This window comes from Castor canadensis, chromosome 5 (genome assembly GCF_047511655.1).
Source record: "Castor canadensis chromosome 5, mCasCan1.hap1v2, whole genome shotgun sequence".
Taxonomy (NCBI): Eukaryota; Metazoa; Chordata; class Mammalia; order Rodentia; family Castoridae; genus Castor; species Castor canadensis.
The window spans coordinates 84,995,643-85,014,150 of NC_133390.1; the positions used below are offsets into that span (position 1 = coordinate 84,995,643).

Below are 18,508 nucleotides of genomic sequence, written 5' to 3' on the forward strand. Positions count from 1 at the left end.
AAATTCTATCAGCTCTACCTTCAGATTATATCCAGAATCTTCCTGCATATTACTTCTTTGCCACCATCTCAGGCCATCTCTCCATGGGCTACTACAATAGCCTAACTGCTTCCCTTCTTGACCCTCCAGAGGCTATTCTCAACACAGCAGTCAGACTGACCCTTAAGAAATAAGTCAGATCATGTCACTCCTGTCTTTGAAATACCCGATGGCTTCTCATCTCACAGTAGAGGGCTAATTCCTTATAATGATGCTGTTCCTACATGACTTAGCCTCTGCTCCTCCTCTTAAGTCCTTTTATGTCATTTTCCTTTCCTACTCTGTATAGTCCTACTAGCCTGCTCACCTGCTGCTCCTTAAGTGTACCAGGAATGGAGCTGCCTTGGTCCCACACAAACTGACTCTCTGCTGTGGTACTCCCCCCAAAATTGCATAGTTACTTCCTTAGGTTTCTTAATGTCACTCAAATGGCCCTTAAACAGTGGACTTTCTCTGGCTACTCTTTATAAATTAGTAGTTTCCAATGTTCTCTTTCTTCTATACCATATTTTATTTTCATTAATGTAATGACTAATAACATTTTTATTAGTTTTCTAAATTGTTCATAAATTACTTCAACAGTAAGGTATTCCCTGATTACTCTACATGAAATATCCATCCTTCAAATGTGTGTCCTTCAAATGTTTTATTTTTTGCCACAGTAGCCATCACTATCTGGCATTTCACTTGTTTGTTTAGTGTCTGCCTCTGCCATGAGAATATAAACTCCATTTAGCAGTTCCTTCGTTTTGTTCATGATGTTCCCTGGCTCCTTGAATAAGACCTGGTACATAGTAGGAGGTCAATAAATATGTTTCCTGAATGAGCTCTTTGTGTGATGAGAATTACTTTCTCTTCCAACCTCCAAATCTACCAATCTTCCTGCAGAGCTGACACTAACACAATGCTTACTCATGCTAAGCACTGTTCAAAGTGCCTTACATAAATTTTGCATTTAATCTTTAGAAAAATCCAAGGATGTAGGTACTATTATTATTTCAACTTAAAGAGGAGGAAACTAAGTTATATAAAAAGATAATTAACCTGTCCGAAGTCTCTCAGCTGGCATGTGGCAGAGTCAAGATTTGAGCTCAAGAAGTTTAGTTCCAGAGTCCATGTTATGTGGCCTCTATCCAGGTATTCTGGATGGACTCAGAGTAACTCCTTCGCTTCTGCACAAGATCTCTTCTCTCTTTGTATTGTCATTTAAATATCATGTATATACTGATGATTCCTAAATTTTTATTTCCAGCTCCAATGTATCTCCAGATTGCTGACTAGAAATCTACCAGAACCCTGCTTGGATGTCTACTAGACATCTCAAATCTAAAATCTGCAAGACAAAACACTCGATTGCTCCAGTTCCTTACACTTGTTCCTCCTCATCTCAGGCAGGGGTTCCATGTTCACCCAGTTGCTTCGGCCAAAGGCTGAATTTTCCCCTCATACTCTTTAACTAATGCACTAGCAAGTTAGCTACACCCTTAAAATATATTCTGAATCCAAATGCCTCTCAGCACCTTCACTCCTACCTCTCTTATTCTGCTCAAATGTCATCTCCTCGGAGATGCCTTCTCTCATTGTGCTTTCTTAAAATAGTGCTCTTCTCCAGAACACTGCATTCTTCCATCCCACTGTCCTGTGTTATATTTTTCTTCATATCTCTTATTACTCAGTATTTATTTATTGTCTGGGAATCTTAAATCCTCCCTTCCCCACTCTCATGTAGAATGTAAGGCCTGTGAAGGCAGGACCTTTGCCTGTCTTTGCTCACTGCTTGAATGAATGAGAGGGGCTGTGAATCCACACATGTATACATGCCACACAGGCAATATTTCTTTCCCTTTCTTACCTAAAGACAATAATTTCATCAGCCATCTCTTGGCGTCTCTTGTATTGTTGCAAACATATAGAACAGTAATCCTGTTTGGGATTCAGTCCTTTAGTGACTGAAGCTCTCAGGTTACACAATGACCAATGGAGATCTTGGTTTAAAAGACTGGTTGTTGTTTCCAGCAGAGTCTATGGAAAACCAAAACAAACAAACAGACAAACAAAAGGTTATAAAATGAAAGAGACAAAGAAGAATTAACATTTCCTTAGTTTTTAACTACAAACAACTGAAATTGGAGTATACTATAAAAAGAATAATGCATCAAAACCTCACAAACTCAAGCAGTTAATATTTTTGGGGGGTTGTGCAGGTACTGGAGGTTGACCTTAGGGCCTCACACTTGCTGGGCAAGTTCTCTACCACTTGAGCCACACACTCAGTCGTTTTGCTTTTTGTTTGTTTTTCAGATAGGTTCTCATGCTAACTTTGCCTTTGCCAGCCTTGGCCTATAATCCACCTACGTATACTTCCTATGTAGCCGGGATAGCAGATGTGTACCACCATGCCCAACTTGTTTCTGAGATAGGGTCTTGCTAAATTTTTGCCCAGGCTGGCCTCAAACTGTACTTGCTCCTGTTTCTACCTCCTAAGTAACTAAGATTATAGGTGTGACCCACCACACCAAACTCTTCTATCAGTTAATGTGCAGAGTACATTAAGTAATTAAGTATGATGAGTATATGTATACAGATTCTCAAGTTTGTTACTAGTCCCTCCTAAAAATATGTCCTCTGCCATTCTGTGGCTTAATTCAGTACTGATGGCTTTCAAATGACTAGATAAGTCAAAATCTATTCACTACATTTATATAATAACTTCTCTCAGCTGGCTCACATTGTTATAGCAAAGAACAGTCTGGATCCCTTGTTTTTATTGAGTCAGCATCCATGGCAATGTTTCAAATAACCTTTCGGTGGAAAAGTTAATGGTCATTACTCAGTTTTCATCTCCCTTGGGCAGAGATCACATTTCCCTGACCAGCACTTACAAGTCATTTGAATCCACTCAAGACTCTTTTTTAAAATGCTACATCATTTTATTCACTTTACATAATTTATTCCTTAGTACAATTCTATCCCACTCAAGACTCTGACATGTGGCTGGGCGACAATGGTTCCCTAGTTATTTGGGAGGTTGAGATTGGGAGGATCACACTTTGAGGCCATCCTGGACAAAAAGTTTGCAAAACCCCATCTCAACCAATGGCTAGGTACAGCGCACACATACCAGTCATCCCAGCTATGTGGGAGGATCATGATTCCAGGCAAAAGAGTTTGTGAGACACCATGTCAATGAAAAAAAAGTTGGGGTGGTGTGTGCCTGTCATCCTAATTATGGAAGTTAGGTATAAAATAGGAGGATCACAATCCAGGTCAGCCTGGACAAAAAGTGAGACTCTGTCTCCTCACTAGAGCAAAAAGGGCTGGAGTTGTGGCTTAAGTGGTAAAGCACCTGCTGGACAAGCATGAAGCCCCAAGTTCAAGCTACAGTACTGCCAAAAAAAAAAAAAAAAGATTCTGTCATTAAGTCACACAAAGACATTTTCAGTTATCATATTAAGTCATGGTAAGGCTCTCTGACCTTATAAAGTATTTTTTTCATACTACACTAATTCTCAACATTCATATATCATTTGGCTATGCAGTTGCATTCTTTTTTTGTCAGTCCCAAAAGAGAATATAGAGCTAGGTGCTTTAGATTATTTTTGTCTTTTTTGGTGGGACTGGGGTTTGAACTCAGGCCTTTGCACTTGTACAGCAGGTGCTCTACTGCTTGAGCCACACCTAGTTAGTCTATTTTGCTCTTATCATTTTGGAGATGAGGGTCTTATGAATTAATTGCTTTGGGCTGGCTTTGAACTGCAATCATCCCAATCTCAGCCTCCCAAGTAGCTAGGATCACAGGCTACAGTCACTGGTGCCTGGCTGCTTTATTTTTAACTAACTATCCCAATTTTTTCCAATAAATGCTATTTTTCTCTCTTCTTCTATAGCTCCATAGTTGGCAAAACTTCTCTACCTCACACTCAGCAACATTTCTTTTACTCTGAAATTTGTGTTTACAGAGGTATCAAACTTCACTGAATTATACTTAGCAAAACAGTAATTCTTACACCTAAGAAAAGCTTTGTCTCCCAAATTTTTCTTTTTCTTCTCTCAAATTCTTAAAGAAGCAGACGCTGTATCTAACATGCCTAAATGGTACTTTTTCTAAGGAAAAAAGTATGCCAAGCTGGCTCTTCTGTATCAGAATATCTAAAACAACACTCATTTAATTTAATATTGCAATTTCATGCTGACCGTTCCTTTTTGTGGGTTATAGCTTTGTAATCAACTATTTTTTTCCAGAAAGTATGACATAATTTCATTTTGAAAAGAAGATACTGGTCTCGCTGCCAATGAATCAAAAAATAAAATGAATTTGAACTAGATGCATTTCCTTATGTGTAAATTTAAAAGAAAATTTTAAATAGGAAAATAATACATATGCAATTCAATTGATCTCATTTTTAATGAGCAATTTTTAAAGAAAAAAATAGAGACAAAAGGAGAGAAAAAAAGAACAGAAAAGAGAAAGTCCAGATTTTTTTCTATCTTAGGACAGACTTAGACATAGCAAGTAGTTTACTTACTTGTTCATAGTTAAAGGTATCTAACATTCCCAGAATAAGGCCTTGGATTTCTCCAAGTTTTCCTTTTCCATACACTGGATCCTAATTAGAAAAAATGTACAAAAAATATGATTTTTTTGTTATTTTAAAATTGCTTTAAAATATAAGGTATCTGAAAGCCAAATGTTCTTCTTCTTTTTTTCTTTTCTTTTCTTTTCTTTTCAGTATTGGGGTTTGAATTTAGGCCCTTGTGCTTCTAGGCAGTTAGTCTACCACTTGAGTCACACCCCAGGCCTAATTATATATATGTATATATATATATATATATATATATATATATGTATGGTACAGCCACAGTCACAAGATGTTTTTCTTCCATGAACTTTCCATTGGAAATGTACATTAGTCTCTTAATATCTCTAATATTTTGTAAAACTAAAAAAATAAATGATCCAAGCCTCTTCCTTAATAATCTTCTTTGCAAGTCTAATTAAAGTTCACTCTGGTTCTGCTTCTTGAAGAAGCTTCTCCTTCATATTAAATAACACCTCTCCGAGTGCTTACTGATATGCCACATTAGAATCAGTGCACTCAATACTAGAATCTGTCCAACAACTCCTCTTGTGACCTACATGTAGCTACCTCCAGGCCAAAACCAACTAAATCCCTTCAATTTTGGAGACAAGCAGGATTTGAGAAAACAGCTTTCAATTTAGTTAAAGCTTTTTATTTTTCAATAAAATTGCTACTGATAAACACAGGTGCCTAGAAACCCAATCTTCTTTCCACGATTTTTCATATGAGGTCTGCCAAGTAACTTGTTTATTCTGTACAATTTGGAAAACACCCAAAAACCCAAATTCAACCATTCACAAATAAACACTGTTGACATTTGGTGTATATTCCTTCAGTCTTGTTTCTGGAGGAGGAAAGGGAAATAAGGAGGGATGCAGTTCTTTGTGCACAAAATTTGAGATTTTCATATAATACTTTTATATCTGTTTTTTACTTACTAATATATCATGAGCACTTTCCCATACCATCAACTATCTCTTAAGAGCTGCAGAGTATGAATCATATGAAAGTACCGTATTTTATTTAATCATCCTAAGCTGCTAGACATTTAAGTTTTCCTCGTTCCCAACCCCACCCACATAGCTAGAGGCTATAAATCTGCATCTGGATTGCTAATACTTTTTTAGAGGCGATTTCTAGAGGGGAAACTATAGATTCAGAGGGCATTTTATACCATATAAAGTATACATTGCCAAGTTACTCTATCAACAGTGTATTATGCAATTTGTATCTCCATCAGCAAATTTGTGTGCTCCTTCTACTATACCTTTGGCTAGGCAGAGAATTCCAATTTTAGAAATTGTTAATAAATAAGCATGTTGTCTATTACTGTACTCTAACATAAGGTTATGCATGACATTAAGTGACTCTTTTGCATGTAAAATAGAAGAGCCCAACTATTTATAGAGTTGTATCAGTGTTTTCTCCATCTATGGATTCAACCACTTCACACTAACAATATTAGAAAAAAATTACATCTGTACTGAACTTGTGTAGACTTTTTGCCTTGTAATTATTCCCTAAAGAATATAGTGTCACAATGATTTACTCAGCATTAACACTGCACTAGGCATTATAAGTAATCTAAAGGTAATTTAAAGTATATGGAGAAGATGTATGGGTCATATGCAGACAGTACACCATTTTATATAAGGGACTAAAACATTCAGATTTTGATATCCTTAAGGGGTCCTGGAAACAACTCCCACTGATACTGAGGGACAACTATATGCACCATTCTTCTAAATATTTTAATGAATGAAGAAATTGAGGCTTAGAGAGGCTAAGCAAGCTCTAAATTCACAAACCTATTAAGCCCATAAACTGGGATTTGAACCAACATACTCAGAAACTATGTTTTCAATTGTAACTCACATTTCCATTGGCCTCCCAAGTATAGATACATAAACTAATAAACTAATTTTGGGGGGTAAAATATGGGTATCAAGATTTTTGGAAAATATGGGTAATGTTTCTGCTTACTTTACAGGGAGTAAGGGCTAGTAAATTCTTGTTACTGTAAGAATAACAAGTAAAAGGATAACTAAGAGTTCAGAAAGTAAAAGGTTATGGAAGCAGGAAAAGCTTGCAGAACACAGACTCAAGATTTGCTTATTTTTCTCTTGTGGGTCCCAGTACTGGCTGTCAAGGATTGGGTAGTACAGCTTCTAACTAAGACTGCTTTTCAGTCTTGGGTTTTGTCTACAGTGGCATGGAGTTGTCTTGCCATAGGATCCCTCTGGTCCTTTCAACTGCTGAGGTAATGCTGAAGAAATGTAAGGCATAAAATAGCTATGTATTTTTGTACTAATTAACAAATTTACAAGTTTGGGCTTGAACAGTTTACTTAAGTGTAATAAAAATTTTCTTTCACAGGTAGGGATCATATCTCTAAGCTGATGTTTGTTTAGCAAGAGGAGACCATTCACAAAAGGCAAAGCCATGAATGTCTAGATTAGTCATTTAATAGAAAAACAACTCAGGCCACACACTCACCAGATAATTTCTTCTTTTAATTTTCCTTACATAAAAATAAAACCATGTTAATGCTTTTCATCTTCATTTAATTATGCTTTGGTCAAGCTCCCATTAAATATACTTACTTCCCAAAGTGCCAATGGATGTATTATATTTTACTGTAAAAATCTATTATATTTACAATATATGCATATAATATATTAATGTGGCTCTGGCATATGTTTACTGCAAGTATGGTTTGAAGAATAAAGATGTGTTAAATGGTTAAATTCCAGAGAAAAGAAGAAATCTTTATACGTCATTTCTATATTTACTTCAGCACATTTTAATTTAATATACATAATTTAAAAGCAAAAACCATGAAAACTACCTCATGCTGGGACAATGTATAAATTATAGAATGCAAAAGTGAGCTCAAGGCTTCTAGCATAGCACGTACAGAGTCCACTAGCTCTTGAAATTGTTTTCCAAAGATGTCAGCTGAATTTTTTCAGGAATGAACAACTGCTGACAAGTTAAACTGCTTTAACTTGTTTGTAAACTATGCACAAACATAGTACATAGCACATATGGTAGGCCAAATTTTCCAAGAGCACACTAGAAAAAAAAATGAGATTACCACTTATTTTCCTACTGTTTTCTGGCACTTATTATATCATGTATATATATGATTTGCTTTAAAGTGAAAATCTTTGCTCATAGAACATTACTTTAAAATATGAATGATGCCCTATATGGGAGAGTATATAAATCATGTTTAATTACCTCACTAAGAAACTCATAATTAGCTTTCTAGAAACCAAGAATTACTTTTGCTATAGATTGAAGACAGAATGTACATAACACAAATATGGGTTCCTTAAAAACATTCCCCTACTTATCAACTTGTGTGTTAGGGAAGCCAGTACAATTCAGGTCCCCGGCATCATCAGTTTGAACAAACATGTGGAGGTCAAGAAGGTCTCTGAGAAGTTCTAATCATGTGAACATCTCTTTTGGAGAAATTAACTTTTTGCAGTTATATCTGAGCAACTGTGCATCTAAATCACTGTCATTTCCCACTTCATCCCTAGGGGACCTGCTAAAGAAAGATCGATATGAAAAACATTTGAGTCATGTTAGGTACAGAACAAAAGGTCTGAAACTTGAAGTAAGAAGACCTGGGTTAATGTTCTAGCTGTCCTCATTTCAAACTGAGCAAACGAAGGTAAGTTATTTAATATTTCTAGGCAGCACTTTCCTCAATAGAAATCTGAGGATACGGCTACTAATCGCACAATTAGAGATCAAAAAAGGTAATGAACACAAAGTGGTTTATAAACTTTTAAGAACTACTCAAAGACATTAGGTGACTGAGCCAACTAATATTTGAGCATATACTATGTTATAGGCACTGTGCTAGGTGCTGGAGATAAAAACAATGAATAAGACAGACATAGTAACTGCTTTTATGAAACTCACAGTCTAGGGGGTCACCCATTATAGAAGTGTGAGTTAAAGAGTTTATATTTACACAGGTGATTGGGGCTGGGATGAAGCTGAGGAAGCAGGGAGAAAAAACCCTAATTTCCTTAAAATATCCCAAGAAATTTTAGTGGAGAGGACTTAAAGAGGTGATCATTATCCCCCATAACTTTGCATGTCCCCCTACAATAGTAGAAGTCCAGTGGCTTCCACCACCTGAGTAATTCCCAAATCCATTTTGTATAATCCAATTAACAACCTCTGTGTATCTATTACATTCTTGGTATCTTTGTGCCGTTAGTCTTGATCCCTTCTTTGCTTAAATTTTTGATGACAACTTAACTGATTTTAGAATAAAATCCAAAGGCCTTACCATGGAAAACAAAGCAATTAAGGACAAGGTTCCTTAAATTTCAATCCTGTGGTTACCTTTTTATTCTTGTCCTATGTTCTGAGCATGCTTAAACACTTGTGATTCCCCAAATATAACATTTTTCATCTCAAAATCTTTGTATATACACCTCTCTCTGCTTAGGATAATCCTATTTCCTTTCTTTCCCTGACTCCTTGAGGCTCTTTAAGATTTAGTTCCAACATCTACAATTCCAGGAAATCTTTTCACATTCTCTGGTCTGTTTCTGATGTATTTCTTGGTACTCTTTTGGCTATGTAGATTCAGACACTCAACTTAATTTAATATTCAGAAAAGATAATTATTGTAAAGGTACTAGAGTATTTCAGAGACCAAAGCAAAGGAATATAGGTAAGCCATAACAACTTGAAGGAGGAACTCAAACACCATCAGGATTTTCTCCCCATGTTGCCTCCTGGTTTTTGTGTCTTGAATCCTCTTTATATATCTTGATCATTCGCTTATCTGTGTGTCTGCTTCCTTCTTCTCTCTGTTGATTACCACTCCCCCTCTTTTTTTTTTTTTAACTATTCCAGTTCATATAATGGAAAAGCAGATACTGTGAGCTCCTGAAATTTATATCTTAAATAATACAGAGCCCTGAAGAGAGATTTACATGTCCTTCTCAAGTTCAATTCTACAATTTTCTGAAAAGGACAGTGATTGGCCCTGTTTATGCCAGTTTTCCACGCTTAGTGAATCAGTTGGGGCCATGGGGCCAGAAGGCCAGGTCATGTTCACGTGACCTGTGGCCACTCGTATTATTGCATGTGGATTGAGTGTAGGGACACAGATATGCTAGTTACCATGACAGTGTGGAACAGATAATTCTTTAAGGTGGCCACTAGTGATTGCATAGAACCCTGTGAATAGATATATCAGAACATTCTTGATCTATTTTAGAAGAGCTCTTGTGGTACAAAAACTGTGCGTTTCATGTAAACAGGCAATGAATAAACAGGGAAAACATAATTAATGCATTAGTGACTAGTTAACATCTCAAAAGGACAGAGATGGAAACAAAGGAGAGAAGCTTAGATGATGTAAAAGAAAAGAATGAATTAGGAAATAGGAAACTTTGGAGGTCTCCCATTTACAACTAACTTCTCTATCCTTTAGTTTCCTTTTTTGTCAGCACAAATTTTTATAGTGGTCCTACCTACCTCAAGAGATTATTGTGAGCTTCACATGAGATGACAACTGTGAAGGCACCTTGAAAACATAAAAATCCTTGTGCAAATATGGGGTGAAGTTATTACAGTAATCACAAACACACAAATAAGGAATTTAAGAAACAGCTGACGCTTATGACTAGTGAGGAGTTAGTTAATAATCACTGAATGTGGAAAACGAGAAGGAAGCAGTTAGAATGAATGCCAGTTTAATTCAAAATAAAATGGAGATATCAAGAGGATTCAAAGATGTAAGTCTTGGGATCATATGCTTTGTCAAGGAAAAAACAGGTTTTTGCTGTAATTTATGTATTACAATGTGTGGTTAAAGCTCACCATAAACAAAATGTATATGCAAGACAGAACCCACTTTTGGTTTTAGAATTTCATTTCTTCCAATTTACTTAGTAAAGTATTCCTGTTCTATGGAGATATTACTTCACATATGATTAAAAACTTTATGAATATTACATTTTAAAATGGATATGAGAAGAGGTCTATATTAAAGAATTATGCAACACCTGATAGTTGACAAAGATACAAAGATGATAAAGTATGTAAACATACTTTTTTTTTTTTTGCTGTATTTGGGATTGAACTGAGGGTTTCATTCATGCTAGGTAAGCATTCTACCACTGAGCATTCTACCACTGAGCTCCATCCCTGTTTATAACAGAGTACTCTGTGATGACAGACTACTGCATACAGTGTAATTTATCAATAACGGCCCAGAAGCATAGGAGCACACAGGAAGTTTCACTTGGAGAACGTTAAAGGACAGCTGACAGGGACATTTTGATTGGATAAAATTTATAAAGACCAATGACATCATATTAGTTTGATTTTTTTTATGTCACTATAACACATAAAGAAAGGAAAGACAAGAAGGTCTGTAAGTATGTTTCTTGCTGTTTCCCCAAGAATGCTTATAGGTTTTTCTAAAAATACATCTTCATGTATTTTTGGTGTTGCATTTTTGATGAAGTTAGGAAGGTTTAGGCATTTTTGCTGAACAGGAGGAAATGATGGTTCCTACAAAGATTCTGGACAAAATATCAATAGATTTTAGAGTGGGGACGAGTCTTGAACATAAACATAGCTTTAGAAAGAGTTAGAAAGCCTAAAGAACAATCTATAATTTAGAAGTAACTGTTGACTTAATTTTTAGGTTACTTTCTAAAGGTAATGCTAAAAAGCATTATCAGCTGAAGTAAATGATAAATTCTCTCCCAGTAGGCAAATAGGAAGTTTATAGATCTGAAACCCAAGGAAACTCTAACTGAAGGTTACCAGCTTTCATCAGGTAAATCCATACCAATGGGGTGATAGAAAACATTCAAAAATGAGAGCTGCAAGTTAAGGTATTTAGATAATGACAGAAATTAGCTGCTTTAACCTTGAGGCCCATTTAAACATCAGCCCAATCTATTGGCAAGATATTAGTTGAAATCAACTAACTCTTAACTCACCTGTAAGATTCTTTGCAAGATTGATGGAAGGGCAATAAATGCTGCCATGCTATTTAGAACTTGCATGGTCAAGGATTTCAGAGCTATTATAACAAAAAGTTAATATCAAAGTTAGTTTAAAATAATTTTCAGTTTTTCCTGTCAAGGGAAAATAGTAGATTTAGCTTTTTAGAAACTTAATTAACCAAGGTCAGTTTGATATTTTAAAGTTAACTGTTGATAAGCTGTAAACACTACTATTATTCAAAATAAATTACATATAAGTGGCACAACAAGATTAGTACTACGCATGGTTTCATTAAGGAAAATAAGTAAGAATACGATATTTGGAGACAATATCATAGTGATACATTAGGGATGTGGCTTAGTGGTAGAGCACTTGTCTCACATGTACAAGACCCCGGACTTGATCCTCAAATGGCACAAAAATATTGGAATGGACAGTTTTTACAGATAAAAATTGGGTTGATGATGCAGGTGGCTCATCTTGGCAGTTCATTCTGATGAAATTACCTTCAGAGTGGAGATAAGGGGTAGTTGAGCTGGCCAACTTCTGTGGAGCCATCATTGCCTCCAATAATGGAAACCAGAGTGCCTAAATCATCAGAGGAAACCAAAGAAAAACCAAAGTCCTGTTATTTTTGAATAACAAACATTAGTTAATGTAAAACACATTATCAGTGTTTTATAGGTTGAAATGTTCTTCGCATGTATACCTGTTGGTAAAAAAATTAGAAAAAGAAGCTAGGTACTGGTGGCTCACGCTGTAATCCTAGCTACTCAGGAGGCAGAGATCAGGAGGACAGAGGTTCAAAGGCAGGTTGGGCAAATAGTTCTGGAGACCCTATCTAAAAAAACCCTGTTTCAAAAAAGGGCTGGCAGAGTGGCTCAAGGTGTAGGTCCTGAGTTCAAACCCCAGTACCACTAAAAAAAAAAAAAAATTAGAAAAAGGGATGGAGGTGTGGCTCAAGTGGTACAGCACAAGTACAAGAACCCCTCCAAAAGTAAATAAATAAAAAGAGAAGAGGGAACATCTGAGTGTGAAGAGAAAAGACAATAAAAAGTGGAGATCACAGCTAGGAGAGGTTTATTTATCTTGCAACCTTGGGAAACAAGGAAGACATGGAACCGCAATTTTGAGTTTTGTGTGTCTCTGGGGAATCAAAGAAGCCAGGAAAAGTTTCCTCCTAGATTCTTCCCTACTGTGGTAAAACTGTATCAATGACAAAGTCTAAACAACCTCACATACTGCAAACGAAGCAGCTATCCTTCATTTTTTTCTTCAGCAATGTCAAGCAAGATTAATGAAGAAAGATTACTGAAAGATTATTCCTGTATCAAGAATTATTTTGTATTTCCTGTCACCATAGACCAGGAAGTGGAAGTCAAGATTATCTCAGTTAACATTACCAATCTCACCAAGAGATAACAAAGAGATCTAGTACTTACTTATTTCTATTATATTAGGCACTGTGTTAAATGCCTTATATATATTTTTTTCATTTCAAGCTCACAATACAGTAGGTGTTGTCTTCACTTGTTATAAGAAATTGAGATTTAGAGAAATTAAGTAATCATACTGTAGTGAATTAGTTGTCTGGGTTGAAATTCTCTGTTAATTCTTCTGAGGAGAACCTATTGCTGCAAACATGCAGTAGACTGGAAGAAAAGTCAGTACTGACAGAGCAGGACAAAGCATGGCTATTTATAGAAGAGGGTCTGTACTGGCTCCACCTCCTGCTGCAGAATTGTCTGGCAATGAAGAAATGAGAGCGGTTTAAGGAAAGGGGATGGGCTAAGTGTCCTGTAGACCTCCCCAAGGCAGCCTCCTCCTCTGGAGCTCTATAGGTCTGCCCTACCTTGTTGCTAGCCTTTCATTCTAAGTTTTTTTTCCCCCCTTTGTGGTACTGGGGTTTGAACTCAGGGCCTCATGCTTATTAGGTAGGTATATACTGTCAGTTTTTTATTTTACTGAAATTTTTACTTAGTCTAATCAGTACTCAGAAACTTTTTAAATCTTGTGTTTTATTCTTAGATAACACCACTTAATTTATCTTTTAGTTGTCTGTTTTAACTTTTTACAACCACATCATTGATTTCTGTGTATTTTATGGGATTCTACTTACATAGAGCATACTTAATTTTTGCCTTTTGGATTTTGTATTTATTTATCATGCTTAGAAATTTGATTTTTAAATTTTCTTACTTAATTTGGACAATTTAGAAGGATTATCTTTTTATTTTTTTTTCCTTTTTTTAAAATTTATTTTTATTGTTTTATTATTCATATGTGCATACAAGGCTTGGGTCATTTCTCCCCCCTGCCCCCACCCCTCCCTTACCACCCACTCCACTCCCTCCCTCTCCCCCCAACCCCCTCCATACCCGGCAGAAACTATTTTGCCCTTATCTCTAATTTTGTTGAATAGAGAGTATAAGCAATAATAGGAAGGAACAAGGGTTTTTGTTAGTTGAGATAAGGATAGCTCTACAGGGAGTTGACTCGCATTAAGGATTATCTTTTTAAAGGGTTTATTCTTGCTTTCTAAGTGGCAGCGTAGAAAAGCCATGGGCCCTATTAACATGGTAAATAGGGGTGTTCTTCTATTAAATCTCCACATTAACCCTAATATATGTTGAACACTAAATATTTTTGTTTCTCTTACTCTTTAACATTGATTCTTAAAATTTTAAATGGGATAACTCTAAAAACTGATTGGCTAAAATAACCACTCATAATAATGACATGTCCTGAGATAATACCACAACTAAACCTGAATTGCTTCCTTGTGGTATGTAACAAACAGCTTTCTTTTTAGGGAGATGCATGCATAACAAAGCTATAGCCCTTGTTATATGTAATCAAGACCCAGCATGGTGGCTCACAACTGTAATCCCAGCTAGTCAGGGGGTAGAGAACAGGAAGATCACAGTTGGAGGCCAGCCCAGGCAAAAAGTTAGCAAAACCCCATTTTAATAAAAAAGCTGGGTGTGATGGTAATCTGTAATCCCAGTTATGTAGGAGGAGGCATAAATAGGAGGACTGCAGTCCAAGCCTGGGCAAAAAGTATGAAACTCTACTTGAAAAGTAACTAAAGCAAAAACAACTGGCAGCATGGCTCAAGTGGCAGACTGCCTGCCTAGCAAGCATGAGGTCCTGAGTTTACTCCCCAAGTACTGCCCCCCCCACACCAAAAAAAAATCACATTGGAATAGCAGTTTAAGGACAGATATGCAAAGGTAATAGTGGTGCTTAGGGAGTCTACTTGGGAAAGGACTGATAATCCAACTTCCTGGGGTCTAACTTTAAAGAAATACTCCATAATACTTAATCCTCTGATGGAACTTTTGGTGGGATACATTAAAGCTTTTGGATGTTTTAAATCTTCTAGTAACTATAGGGTCTGTAGCTCTTGTTCTTGTTTTGCTCTGATTATTTTGAAGATAGGGTCTCACAAACTATTTGCCTGGGCTGGCCTTGAACCTTGATCCTCCTGATCTCAAGTCTCCCAAGTAGGCAGGATTACATGTGTGAGCCACCAGCACCTGACTTTAGCTAGCATTTTTGTTAAAACAAAATTTCAACTCAGATACATTTTTTTGTTTGTTTGTTTTATGGTACTTGGGTTTGAACTCAAGGCCTCACTCTTGCTAGGTAGGCACTTGAGCCACTCCACCAGCCCTGTTTTGTGTTGGGTATTATTGAGATAAGGTCTATTTGCTAGGGCTGAGTCCTGGCAACACATTTGTTTTTTTTTAACAAACAAAAATATAATACATTTTTCTTTTGTCACATCAAAGTAATAAATAGCCATATCTGATTAAGAGACACAGAGTTTAAACTATAGTTAGAAAAATCCATGGCATTCTGGAGGTATGGATTTTATATTTAATTCTATTGTTTATATCTATGAATCTGAATATATTTCAGCTTATGTGAACCTCAACTGTTACATTTATAAGATATCAACAATTGCCATTTTTTCCTTGAAATTTTCACATATAGAATGAAGACTATTAAAAATATATTAGAGTGGAGAGGAACAGGTAAAAAGATTTAAACCTTAGTTTAAACATAACCTTAAGAATTCTTCCCTTCTCTGTTTCTCTATCAAAATATAACCATGTCCAAATATAGACAACTAACCAAAAGATGAGTAAAGATAAAGATTTAGGAATAGAAATAACATGGTGAAAGGACCATGATTCATTTGCATAATGATTAAACAACTATGGGAATTGTGGATATAGAAAAGAACCTAACTGCTTTAAACCTTAATGAGGTAAAATAGCAAAACTAATTAAAATTAGGAAGGACATGGAAGGAAGGATGGGGAGTAAGTGTGAGTTCATGCAAGTTTCCTTACTTGTATAGCATCACAGATATCATAAAAAATGTAACTGTAAACATATAAACATAATTCTCATCTGTTAATATAGTCATTCAGTTTTTTAATGCCAGCGAAATCGATTAAGAGGCTATATGGTGAAGAAACATGAAATTTAGAAATTCCTAGTTTTGTATGAGATTTCTAGAGACTGAACACTATCTCTTTAAAAGCAACCATTATTCAATTCAATTTTTCTAAAATTGCATCAACGTAGGCAGACAAAAAATATCTACAGTGATGTTCACCAAATGGTAATGATGGTTATTTCTGGGTGATCAGATGAATGTATTATAATTACAGGAATCCTTCTGTGTAACTTTTTGGATTGCATGAGTTTTAAAAAGGAGTATATATCATTTCATGAAAAAGTTTTCTAATAGAGAAAAAAAGATACATTAATATGTAAATGCATTTGTTATACATACTATATATCCTAAAGAACTGTCATAATTTATGACCTTGAAAAATCCCTGACAAAGACTTAAGAGAAACTTACCCATCTCATAAGAACAGAAAACATACCAAGATTTATTCTTTTCATTATAACATGTATAGCTAAATATATATAAAAAATTAACTCTGTTCTCCATTTCAGAAATCCAGGCTTTGGAAGAGAATGGGGGTGTGATGTCAGAAGCCTGAGCTCCGGAAGGACAGGCACAGAGGAGTGAGGTTATATCATAATACAAGTGCCAAATTTAGCTGTCAAATGTCAATCACATCTCGCCTACAGGTTCTGCTTCGTGGCTGTAACTCCCACCTGCACCAGGGATTCATCTACACCTTTTTGAGTTTCACTTTTCCTTTTGTGCAGTATGGGATCTGTTACAGCAGTGGTTCCAACTGTGGCTGTACACTGGAAGCATGTAGGGAGCTATAAAACAGACTGATGGCTGGGTCCCAGCCCCACAGACTTTCATTTAACTGATCTGGGGTGCAACCTGAGCAACGAGAGCCTTCGCAGTTCTCCATGTGACTCTAATGTGTAGCCAAGGCTGAGAACTAATATATCAGAGGCTACTTTGACCTTTTCTCAGCTTTCTCTGTATCTCTTGAGGGATGTGCTCTAGTTCTTCATGCTCACTTTCATCCACAGGGAATAGAAAAGATGACAAATGACCATATAGCCATAGTGCCGCTACATGGAGTACAAAAGATCTCAGACACCAAGACAGCTCCTATTCATGCACCTTACATTTTGCGGCATAGCCAGACCTAAGAACATAAAGCCTTTTGTGAGAAGAAAGAGGCCAGACACTTCTTACAATAACTTCAAGAGTCTTAAACTCCTGGGAACACTAAAAAGTGATTAAAATCCAGCTGAATTAAACTCAGGTGGTGGAGAGGGCAGTAGAAGATAGAATTAATTCCTAGTTGCAGGCCAGAACAGGCTTTTAAATGTCTAAGTAATCATTCTCCTACCTCTCGTTGCTGCTGGTTTAAATTATGTGAATTTCTCTGGCAAAGAGCAATTGTCTCTACAACCGTATCTTCAACATCCTTCAATGAGGGATCCTCTTTGGTATCTAGATTCAGAAAGAGTAAGAATATCACTTAAGGATATGTTACCTATAATTTCTGAGCTTCTGTGACAAAGCAAACTCTTTTTCCTCTGTGTAGGTTTAGTTTTCTATTCTATAATCACCCGTAAGACCTGATAGTGAGATTTAGTACATTAAAAACCACGTCATTTGTGTAAATGCCTGACATTCCAAATTTGTAAGACGCATACTGTGCTTAGGATTTCAATATACTTTACCTATGGGAACCAACTATTTATGGATTAGTTAGTAGGGAGATTATCCTTCACATTTATTGCTCTTTTTTTTGTTTTTGTTTTTGTTTTGTGTTTGTTTGGCAGTACTGGGGTTTGAACTTGAGGCCTCATGCTTGCTAGTCAGGCAATCTACCACTTGAGCCACTCTGCCAGCCCCTTCTTCTGTTTCTTAAATTCAGGTATTCCCCAACAATCTGTCTCAGCCTCTTTTCTCCTTATTTATCAATAAAAATGCATTTCCAAACTAAAATAATGAAATTATCATCTTTAAGTCAACTGGTTTATAAATTTTTATCATCTCTAATACTTTCGTCTCCTTAATTCCACACATCCAAATACATTGCTAATTTTTGTTGATTCTACTTCCACAGTCCCATGTTCATTAGTTTTATCCTGGTGGAGCTCTGCATATGTGCCACAGACTCTTCACTGAACTCGACTTAGAAATCTTGCCTCCCTAATTCCTTTATACCATCACTAGGGTTTTCTTAAGCACAAATCCAAAGAGATCACTCCCTTCCACCAAAACCATTAAAGATTCCTAATTCTTAAAAATAGAATGTGCAGGTATGGTGCATGCCCATAATCCAGCATTCTGGAGGTAGAATCAGGAGGATCTGGAGTTTGAGGCCAGCCTGGGCTATATAGCAAGATCCAATCTCAAAAAACCAAAGCCTGGGATGTAGCTCAGTGGTTGAGTGCTTGCTTACCATGTGCAAGGCCCTG

At 36.3% G+C, this 18,508-nt stretch overlaps 1 protein-coding gene and 1 long non-coding RNA gene across 8 annotated transcripts in view; one reads left to right on the forward strand and one right to left on the reverse strand.

The window, feature by feature from the left end:
* Vps8 (VPS8 subunit of CORVET complex) overlaps window positions 1-18,508 on the reverse strand; it is a 309,569-nt gene that overhangs the window by 47,802 nt on the left and 243,259 nt on the right. For all 7 annotated transcript variants that reach the window (XM_074073616.1, XM_074073619.1, XM_074073618.1 and 4 more), the window contains 5 exons: window positions 17,428-17,531; window positions 12,128-12,209; window positions 11,615-11,697; window positions 4,566-4,646; window positions 1,892-2,061 (listed from right to left, as the gene is read on the reverse strand). In XM_074073616.1, coding sequence (XP_073929717.1) covers window positions 1,892-2,061; window positions 4,566-4,646; window positions 11,615-11,697; window positions 12,128-12,209; window positions 17,428-17,531 — 520 coding nt within the window. The remainder of the gene's footprint in view (window positions 1-1,891; window positions 2,062-4,565; window positions 4,647-11,614; window positions 11,698-12,127; window positions 12,210-17,427; window positions 17,532-18,508) is intronic.
* On the forward strand, window positions 6,596-17,433 carry LOC141423278 (uncharacterized). The gene is made up of 3 exons (XR_012448006.1): window positions 6,596-6,879; window positions 8,171-8,304; window positions 16,601-17,433. It is a non-coding gene; the product is annotated as an uncharacterized lncRNA (long non-coding RNA).